The sequence below is a fragment of the Caretta caretta genome, chromosome 13 (genome assembly GCF_965140235.1).
Source record: "Caretta caretta isolate rCarCar2 chromosome 13, rCarCar1.hap1, whole genome shotgun sequence".
In the NCBI taxonomy this organism is placed as follows: domain Eukaryota; kingdom Metazoa; phylum Chordata; order Testudines; family Cheloniidae; genus Caretta; species Caretta caretta.
The window spans coordinates 37571548-37582347 of record NC_134218.1 but is presented as its reverse complement, the minus strand read 5'-3'; the positions used below and the strand labels follow the sequence as shown (position 1 = coordinate 37582347).

The window sequence follows — 10800 nt, the reverse complement described above, 5'->3', positions numbered from 1 at the left end:
CCGGGAGACAGAAAGGGAGAATTCCCGTCAGCTGGAGCGGCCTCTCCCAATGCAGCCAATGTAAGGCTCCTGCTTTGGTAAAGTTCTTCTCTCTTTGTCCCTCAGTTTGTGTCTGTCTCTGAACCTGTCAGTCTCTGCCTTGCGCCGAGAAAGGTGTCAGACAAATATTTTCTTTACAGAGAAGTTGATCCAGCCGCCCATCCATCCTTCCCTGTGCAGTACCTGCCTGCCTGTCTCTGTATCATTTATTTTCCTCTCTCCATCTGTCAGACCTGAATCCACCAGTATCTCCACTTCCTGTGCCTCTCCTGCCTGGGAAACTCCCTGGCAAAATGCAAACAGACACTTCGCCATTGTCCTTCAAATCTCACCTTAAAAAGCCCCCTGTCACATCCGCAGAGTCCAGCCTGCTGTTCACAGCAGAGTGATGACAAGCTGTGTCTAGGGGCCCTGGAACAATGGGGAGTGAGGATGCTGAGGGCCATTCAACCAAACTGTGAACCCTGCATATGATGGAAACTATGTCAAGCCCCCAGTTCCACCACCTCTGGCTGTGGCTCTTCCCCTTCTCCTTCTTTCCTTTTCCTTCCCTCTCTAACCCCCATAAATACCCCCAAACAACTCACAGCACGAACAAAGCTGAGGTCATTCATCACCACATTCATTGGTTTGTATGTTCCATCCGCCCCCTCTTTCTTAACACAAACCCATCGCAGCTCATGCATTTATAACAACAAAACCCGACCAAAACACAGCGCTGCACTGCACACACGGCCATTCCTCTGCAGAGAGAAAGAGAGAGAGAGAGAACAAACCACTAGTAAGAAATGTGAGCCACAAATGGAAGGCTCTGAGGTACTGTGGTGAGAATGGGGGGTAAGGGCCTAGATAGAACAGAACTGAAGAAATTGGAGTAGGTAAGGAGAGAAGAGAAGAAGAACATAGAATAGAATAGAATAGAATAGAATAGACGTCCCCCTTGTCTGTTCTTCTCTGGACAGTAAGATCTTCAAGGCAGATATTTTCTCTCTCTATGATCAGTGCCAGCCCAGTGAGGACGTGATCCCAACTGGCAACCCAGTGACAGAAATATACACCACTCCGAATGACAGTGAGTAACGGGGGCAGTGGAAGGAAGGGTGACCATTGCAGCTATAGGACATAGGTCTTTTTGTTTCAGTAACTCACTGGCATTATTTCTCTACCCTACCCAGGAATAAATCTCACATGGGGCTGGTCAACCACACTGTGGTGACTCATTTCATCCTCTTAGGGATCCCCAATGCCGATGGCCTCCAGACCATCCTCTTCATCACATTCTTAGCCTTCTACCTCTGCACTCTACTGGGCAACTTGACCATCTTCTCAGTCATCCTCGCTGACCCCCGCTTGCACACCCCCATGTATTTCTTCCTCTGCAATCTCTCCTTGCTAGACATTGGAATCTCTTCCAACAGCATCCCTAAATATCTGACCATCCTCTGGGGTCAGAGCAGAGTCATCTCGCTGGGCGGGTGCATGTCCCAGGTCTTCTTTGGGCACTTCCTGGGAAGCACCGAGTGCCTGCTCTACACTGTCATGGCCTATGACAGGTATGTGGCCATCTGCCACCCGCTGCGGTACCTGCTCATCATGAACCGGAGGGTGTGCGCCCTCCTGGCCGCCGGCACCTGGATCACTAGCTCCTTCCACGCCACCATCCTTACCAGCCTGACCTTCACGCTGCCCTACTGTGGGTCCAATGTGGTGGACTATTTCTTCTGTGACATCTTCCCGGTGGTCAAGCTGGCCTGTGCAGACACGTACATCATCGAGACCGTGACCTTGACAAACATTGGTCTGGTGCCCATGACTTGCTTCCTCCTCATCCTCGCATCCTACATCAGGATCATCTACTCCGTCTTGAATATGAACTCGGCCGAAGGGTGGCGCAAAACAGCCTCCACTTGCGCCTCGCATCTGGTAGTGGTGACTCTGTTCTTTAGTCCCTGTGCCCTGATCTACACTCAGCCCCAGCAGAGCAAAGTGCTGATGACTGCTGTGCAGATCTTCGACAACGTGGTCACGCCCATGCTGAACCCAGCCATTTACACGCTGAGGAACAAAGAGGTGAAAGCGGCTCTGAAAAAACTGAGAGGGGGTCTAATGCCAAAACGTTGATGTGCAGCAGCTGCAGGAATTGCACGTGAGTCTGCATGGAAATACATCTACAAATACATCTGCATGCTTGTGTCGTGGCTTCTGTGAGCCTCAGTGTGTCTCCCCATCCCCACACAGCCCCTTCTATCTTTCTGGAGTTCTACAAATCGCAGAAATGCTCCTGAAAATCCCTTCCTCTCGTTTAACATACTGTAAGGCTGACATTTTGAAAGCTGCCATCATACTCAGTCTGCATCAAAATTAAAAGTAATTGGAGTGCCAAATTTTGTAGAAGACTCTGAAAGTCTCATCTTTATTACACAGATCTTCAGAAGCAAGTGCAGCATCTTCTGCAAACCAAAGGGGAAGGAAAAAAAAATCCCTTCATCTTCTGGCATGAACCACAGCTCACCAAGCACCTGCCCTAGGTAGCAGCTGAAAATTCCTGGGAGAACCATTGGATTTTTCACCACGCCCTAAAGATCAACGTATTTGTGGTAGAATTTGAAAAAACCACCTAAGTGATTTAGGAACCTAACTCTCACTTTCAAAATTGATGGAGGCATTTAGGAGTCTTATTCTCCTTGAAAGGCTGTGGGAAGTACATGTCTGAGGACCAGATTTTCAAAAGCATTTTTTAGACACCGAATAAGGTTTCTAAGAGCACCGTGAGTGAGTCTGGCACCAGACTCCCAGTTACTTTCCATAGGAGTTAAACACTTAGCCTATTTAGAAGCTCTTTGTGCCTAGTGGAATTTATTTAACCCCTTCATAAATCTACACCTTATGGCAGATTTTTAAAGATAATTAGGCACCTAGTGGGATTTTCAAAAGATTTTCTCATAGAAATCAATGAGAGTTAGATGTCCAGTGCCAGATTTTTCAAGGTGTGACAGATACGGGAATTTCCTGAATAAACCTTATTGAATTAAGTTTAATCCCTTTGTGGGTCTGTTGTATTACAAATACAATTGTGCATGTGTTATTGTGGACTGAATGTAACTTTTCTAGGAGACTGATGAAAGGAATCTTGGGGAAATGTGAGGAACTTCAAAGAACTGTTTGGGACAGTACATGAAAAGGGGGCCACGGGGTCTTTCAAAGCTATGCCACGTGGAGAAAAAACCCATTCTCTATGGATTACCTGCCCCTGGAAACTCCAGATCAAAGACCCCCATCCTGCATAAAGAATGAACATAACTTGTCATGCTGGAGCTAGTTCTGAGCTGAGGCTGTTATGAGCTGGTGACCACGGAAGAGACCTGGTTGTGCGGTTTGAAGGACTAATCCCCTGACAGAGCCCATGTTGGAGTTGGGGTGATCTCTGCTAAGCTTATTACTGTGCATGCAGGTTCTTTTATGTTTTTTCTCTGTATTGCTTTTACCTTAAGAATAAAATACGCTTGCTTAGGAAGCACTGTGTGGTAATTTATAACTGAGACCATTACGCTGTACACCACCCAAAGGAAAGAAGCAAAGCAGGGCTGCTTATGCAGGCTGGCTTTGACGGAATAATGCAGTGAAGGGAACTCTTTATCCTGGAAAAGCCCCAGTCAAGAGGGAGAGAGACATGGGTCTCCACCCAAGGAAGCCTACAGGTAGGGAGCTGGAAGCCTGAGAGAGATGCCTCTGCTGGACCACTATGGAGAAATACCAGTGCAGTTGCTTTTAAACTGTGACAATAACCTGGGCCTAAACACCAAGGCCAATTTGAAAATTCCACTATGTGCCTTTCTGCACCTGTAGGTGGCGATATACCTATGAAAATCTGGCCAATGTCCCCATGGAATTTCAGTGAGAACTGGGCACCTGAATGGCTTTTGAAAATGGGACCTACTTTCCTAAGTCAATTAGGTGTTTTTTTTAAAATTCACCCCTACTTAGATAGAGCTAGAAAGATAAATAAGTAAAAAAAAGGAATAAAAATGCTAATAGAAGATTTAACAAATGTGAGGACTCTACACTCATCACACACAATGTGTTTTGGGTTTGTGCTGCTTATGTATTGTGTCTTCTGCATGAGGTTGTGCTTGAAGTTTGAGTAATATGCGGTGGGAATAAACCTAACCCGGGAATAAAACTTTTTTTCCCCTGCCCTCAGCTGTTGTTTGATTGGAACTTGTCTCTAAGTTTTCTGTGCTTTTTCTAGGTGTTCCAATGAAAAATAAATCTGGAAACCAGTATCTGGAGCAGTTTAGGTTGGACATTAGGAAATGCTTTTTCACTAGGAGGGTGGCGAAGCACAGGAATAGGTTAAAGTGGTGGAATCTCCTTCCTTAGAGGTTTTTAAGGTCAGGTTTGACAAAGCCTTGGCTGGGATGATTTAGTTGGGGTTTGGTCCTGCTTTGAGCAGGGGGTTGTACTAGATACCTCCTGATATTCTATGAGTCTATGATTCTATGCCTGGGCCCATTTATAAGACTGGCAGAGAACAAGTGAAATTTAAGAGAACAGTAAAAATATGAAATGAAAAAATAGTTGGATTTTAAGGCTGGAATTTCCAAAGGAAGACAAAAGTCTATGGCAGTTAGACACTTAGATTCTGGGAGGTGCCTTTGAAATTCACAACCTAAAGTAAAAGTGTGATGGTCTGCTCACTGGTTACATACCACTTAAGCCCTAAACCGTTTTTTATACTTACACACTTAGCCTGACAAACTCATGGCCACAAGATATTGAGGCCAAGAGCTTTTTAGATTTCAAAAAATGGTCAGACAGGTGTACAGATGATGAGAACATCTTGAGTTATATAAAAGTCAGTCACTGTCATCTTTATTAAGGACTAGTAATAAATGATCCTTTGAAGCTTTTCTTTGGTGGAAAATTGGGTTTTCAACAGACCTGCACAGGGGAAAACATCACCCACTAGATGGGAACGTGAACCTCTACGACTGAGAAATTGATTACGTCGACACACAGTGAACTGAGCACCAAGGAAAGTAATTCTACTGGGCCAGAAAGTTATAGAAATCTGACTACATATAGATATGGCCATATGACCAGCCCCTTACTGGTATAAACTGACATGTCCCCACTGACTTCAATTCACACGAGTTGGAGATCTGAACCATTGACTCCAACTGAGCTAAGGCACTGTGCAGAGCTAAGGCACTGTGCAGTCCTTGTCCTAAAGCGCTTATGTCCTAACCAGCCTAAAGGGAGTGGCACTAGTCCCGTTTTACAGATGGGAAACCATGGCATGCACAGTGAAAGTGACACAGGCTGTCTGGAGTCCCACTGGCACCGACTTTCAGAAGTGTAAGGGGGTGCTCAACCCCTGGCTCTGCCCTAGGCCGCACCTCACTCCACCCCTTCCCCCTAAACCCTCCTCCTCCCTGCCTCTTCTTCCCTGCTCCACCCTCGCCCCACCTCTTCCTGCCCTATTTCACCCCCACCACCGAACATGCCACGTCCTTGCTCCTCCCCTCTCCCCCTCAGAGCCTCACAAATGCTGAAAAACAGCTGATTGCAGCGGCCAGGAGGCACAGGGAGGGAGGGAGAGGCGCTGATCAGCGGGGCCCAGCAGTGGGTGGTGGCAACTAATATAGGGGCTGCCGATGGATGCTCATTACCCACCAATTTTTCCCTGTAGGTGCTTCAGCCCAGAGCACCCATGGAGTCCATGCCTATGTGGAGTCCCACTCCAGTGCCTTCACCACAGACCCTTCCTTCGCTGGGAATCATTGCAGGTTATTTTTCATAACACCGACATGCCTACAGGCCCCCGGCAAGGATCACATGTGTGCTGCACAGAGATAGAGGCCCTGAAGAGAGGACGTTCTAATCAGAGACAAGACAAATCAAGTGCATGTGGTATACCAGGGGTAGGGTAGGGGTGAGTTTTACAAAGATAAGATCATGTGGTGACATATGCCTTCATGTTATTTTTATAAGCGGAAGAGCTTGGACAGTTCCAAGGGCTGGACTAATGGGATGGATGGCCCAATGGTCTGATGTTGTTTGGCCTTTGCTGTGTTCCTAAAGCAAGTCAACATCTTGGATTCATCTCTTCTTAGATGAGCTTGAAACGTGGCCAGAATGGCTTTTCTCTGGCTCCTCACAACCCTCGGTGTTAGGTGTTAGGATATAGATATTCAGGCCTGTCTGTAAAGGCCTATACTCTAAGAATTTAGGTGTATTCTTATCACTTGGCTAGCTATAGAGGTACAAAAGAAAGAATCAAAATCACTGTCTGCCGGTGTAAGGGCCTTCTCTTACTGTGACAGTTTGTGGCCCTGTGCTTAGGCTAAGGCCTTTGGCTAAGCAGCAGAGGCAGCCATAAGCTGGGAAGCAAACGATCACATCCTCACATTCCAAACTAGTCACACTGAAATAAGGTGCTATTCGGCTGTTAGGATACAATCCTGTCCTGATAGTGCCTATCACCTCCAGAGAAAGGGAAGTGCCTAGAAAATGTAAAAGGAAACTTAGTTTGATAGCATCCTGTCTGGCAAGAACTCACTTCTCAATAGCTGGGATGTGAAATCCTCACTTCTGTATTGTTTTGTCATTATAGTTCCCACTTTGCTATTGTTTGTCTGTATAATCTCTGTCTGGTTCTGTGATTGTTTCTGTTTGCTGTATAATTAATTTTGCTGGGTGTAAACTAATTAAGGTGGGGGGATATAATTGCTTACATAATCATGTTACAATATTTTAGGATTGGTTAGTTAAATTTCAGGAAAATGATTGGTTAAGGTATAGCTAAGCAGAACTCAAGTTTTACTATATAATCTGTAGTCAATGAGGAAGTGAGTGGGTGTGGGTGGGAGGGGGTGGATGTGGGTGGGGGAAATGGGAACAGGGAATTTGGGTAAGGAAATTGGAATCATGTTTTGCTAAAGGGGGAAATGGGAACAGGGAATGGGAGTAAGGAAGTTGTAATCATGTTTGGCTAAGGGCAGGAATGGGAACAGGGACACAGGTGTAAGGCTCTGTGGTGTCAGAGCTGGGAAGGAGGATACTAAGGAAGGAAACTGGAATCATGCTTGCTGGAAGTTCACCCCAATAAACATTGAATTGTTTGCACATTTGGACTTCGGGTATTGTTGCTCTCTGTTCATGCAAGAAGGACCAGGGAAGTAAGTGGGTGAAGGAATAAGCCCCCTAACATGAGGCAGTAAGAAAATGACATGCCTGAGGAAACTGATGCCAAGTGATTTGCCCAAGGTCATGCAGGAGCCTGCAGCAGAGCTGTAAACAAAAAACCCAGGAGTCCTGACTCCCAGCCCTCCCTGCTTTTACCACCAGACACCACTCCTCTCCAAGAAGCAGAAATACAATCCAGGAGTGCCAGTCTGAGTGTCTCTACCCACCAGAGAATTGGAACAAACTCCAATAGCTCCGAGGAACCAGGAGTTCAATCAGTAGAACCCACTCCCCTCCCAGATTGGAGGATTGGGCCAAAAGAAATCTGATGAGGTTCAATAAGGATAAGTGCAGGGTCCTGCACTTAGGATGGAAGAATCCAATGCACCGCTACAGACTAGGGACCGAATGGCTAGGCAGCAGTTCTGCGGAAAAGGACCTAGGGGTGACAGTGGACGAGAAGCTGGATATGAGTCAGCAGTGTGCCCTTGTTGCCAAGAAGGCCAATGGCATTTTGGGATGTATAAGTAGGGGCATAGCGAGCAGATCGAGGGACGTGATCGTTCCCCTCTATTCGACATTGGTGAGGCCTCATCTGGAGTACTGTGTCCAATTTTGGGCCCCACACTACAAGAAGGATGTGGATAAATTGGAAAGAGTCCAGCGAAGGGCAACAAAAATGATTAGGGGTCTAGAACACATGACTTATGAGGAGAGGCTGAGGGAGCTGGGATTGTTTAGCCTGCAGAAGAGAAGAATGAGGGGGGATTTGATAGCTGCTTTCAACTACCTGAAAGGGGGTTCCAAAGAGGATGGCTCTAGACTGTTCTCAATGGTAGCAGATGACAGAACGAGGAGTAATGGTCTCAAGTTGCAGTGGGGGAGGTTTAGATTGGATATTAGGAAAAACTTTTTCACTCAGAGGGTGGTGAAACACTGGAATGCGTTACCTAGGGAGGTGGTAGAATCTCCTTCCTTAGAGGTTTTTAAGGTCAGGCTTGACAAAGCCCTGGCTGGGATGATTTAACTGGGAATTGGTCCTGCTTCGAGCAGGGGGTTGGACTAGATGACCTTCTGGGGTCCCTTCCAACCCTGATATTCTATGATTCTATGATTCTATGATGATTCAGAGCCAGCGAGAGAACCCCAAGTCCTGATGCTAATCTCCAGATCCCTCTCTCCCTGTCCAATTCCCAGACAGCTCCTGCTGGACACAGGACAATCATGGCTCAGGCCCCAGCAGTTTGCTGTCCCTCAAAAGTCTCATCAGGGCATCCTAGGATACAGGATCCTCATCATAGGATACAGAGGGACCTAGACAAATTGGAGGATTGGGCCAAAAGAAATCTGATGAGGTTCAACAAGGACAAGTGCAGAGTCCTGCTCTTAGAACTGAAGAATCCAAGGCACCACTACAGACTAGGGACCGAATGGCTCGGCAGCAGTTCTGCAGAAAAGGACCTAGGGGTTACAGTGGACGAGAAGTTGGATATGAGTCAACAGTGTGCCCTTGTTGCCAAGAAGGCCAATGGCATTTTGGGATGTATAAGTAGGGGCATTGCCAGCAGATCGAGGGACGTGACCATTCCCCTCTATTTGACATTAGTGAGGCCTCATCTGGAGTACTGTGTCCAGTTTTGGGCCCCACACTACAAGAGGGATGTGGAAAAATTGGAAAGAGTCCAGCGGAGAGCAACAAAAATGATGAGGGGACTGGAACACATGACTTATGAGGAGAGGCTGAGGGAACTGGGGATGTTTAGTCTGCGGAAGAGAAGAATGAGGGGGGATTTGATAGCTGCTTTCAACTACCTGAAAGGGGGTTCCAAAGAGGAGGCTCTAGACTGTTCTCAGGGGTAGCAGATGACAGAACAAGGAGTAATGGTCTCAAGTTGCAGTGGGGGAGATTTAGGTTGGATATTAGGAAAATCTTTTTCACTAGGAGGGTGGTGAAATGCTTGAATGCATTCCCTTGGGAGGTGGTGGAATCTCCCTCCTTTGAGGTTTTTAAGGTCAGGCTTGACAAAGCCCTGGCTGGGATGATTTAGTCGGGGATCAGTCCTGCTTTGAGCATGGGGTTGGACTAGATGACCTCCTGAGGTCCCTTCCAACCCTGATATTCTATGATTCTATGGTCCTTCATCTCCTTGTTCCTCAGCATGTTGATGAAGGGGTTCAGGAGCGGGATCACCGTGGTGTAGAATACAGCCACCATCCTGTCCACATTGTGCTGGGAACCTGGCCTCAGGTAGATGAAGACCACAGGCACATAGTAGGTCACCATTATGGTGACGTGAGCCTCGCAGGTGGAGAAGGCCTGGCGCCTGCCCTCGGCAGAGTGGATACTCAGGATGGCCGAGATAATGTAGACATAGGATGTCAGGATCAGCAGGAAGCAGGTGAAGGTCAGGAAGCCAATATCCAAAAATGTCTCCAGCTCGTTGAGCGCCATGTCCCCGCAGGCCAGTTTCAGCACAGCCAGGACATAACAGAAGATGTATCCCACTCGGTTCCCCTGGCCATAGGGCAGCTGGAAGGTGAGTGCGGTCTCTATCAGCGAGTGCAGGGAACCCCTTAGCCAGGTCCCCGCTGCCAGGCACAGGCAGCCTCTGAGGTTCATAATGACACTGTAGTGCAGTGGCTTGCAGATGGCCAGGAAGCGGTCATAGGCCATGACCATATAGAGGAAGCACTTGGTGCAGCCTAGGAAGTGGAAGAACGGACCACGCAGCCCTGGAAGGATATGGTCCTGCTGCCTGGCAGGAAGCCGGGCACCACCTTGGGCACCACCACTGAGGAGACCGTCATGTCCAGGAAGGACAAGTGGCACAGGAACCAGTACATGGGCTTGTACAGCCAGGGCTCCCGGGCCACTGCCAGCAGGACGAGCAGGTTCCCACACAGCGTCAACAGGTAGAGGAAGAGGAAAAAGGGGAACAAGAGAACCCGCAGCTCTGGGGGGTACAGGACCCCCACCAGGATGAAAGGTGTCAGCTGGGATCTGTTCCCACACTCCATTCACTCGGTCTGTGTCCCTGCCAGTGTACGCGGGGTGTTAATGATTAACCAAGGAGGAACAATGGGTGATCTTTGCAGGGTGTTAGAGCTAAAACTCACTGCTATGCAGAAGCCAGATTTGAACCCCTGTACACCAATCTAGGGGACCCCAATCCCTTCCCATCTCTGGGGATAGAATCCAGGTGTTCTGACATCTAGCCTGCCCTGCTCTAATCCAGTAGATCGCACACCCCATCCCTACACGGGCTGAATCTCAGCCCCCACTGAACCCCATTTGCCTTCCCGAGCCAGCTTTGAATCCATGTAAAGTAACCAGATGTCCCAATTTTATAGGGACAGTCCAGATATTTGAGGCTTTTTCTTATATAGGCTCCTATTACCCCTCACCTCCGACTCCATTTTTCACACTTGCTATCTGGTCAGCCTAAACCCAGGAGTCCTGGCTCCCAGCTCCAATGCTTCAGCCCACTAGACCCTCCTCTTCTCCCACACCCAGGAACAGAACCCCAGAGTTAAACAGAGACACATTCAAATTAGAAACAAAGTTCACATTGA

The 10800-nt window shown here is 47.8% G+C and overlaps 1 protein-coding gene and 1 pseudogene across 1 annotated transcript; one reads left to right on the top strand and one right to left on the bottom strand.

Moving 5' to 3' along the window:
- Window positions 1-1227: 1227 nt before the first annotated feature.
- LOC125622550 (olfactory receptor 10D3-like) lies at window positions 1228-2160 on the top strand. The gene has a single exon (XM_048820629.2). The coding sequence runs from the start codon at window positions 1228-1230 to the stop codon at window positions 2158-2160; it is 933 nt and encodes a 310-aa protein (XP_048676586.2).
- A 7150-nt stretch (window positions 2161-9310) lies between these two features.
- Window positions 9311-10248, bottom strand: LOC125622546 (olfactory receptor 10G6-like; annotated as a pseudogene).
- Window positions 10249-10800: the final 552 nt, after the last annotated feature.

Bases quoted from the DNA above. Each gene is read 5' to 3' on its own strand.
- LOC125622550 (XM_048820629.2), top strand. From the start codon at position 1,228: ATGGGGCTGGTCAACCACACTGTGGTGACTCATTTCATCCTCTTAGGG.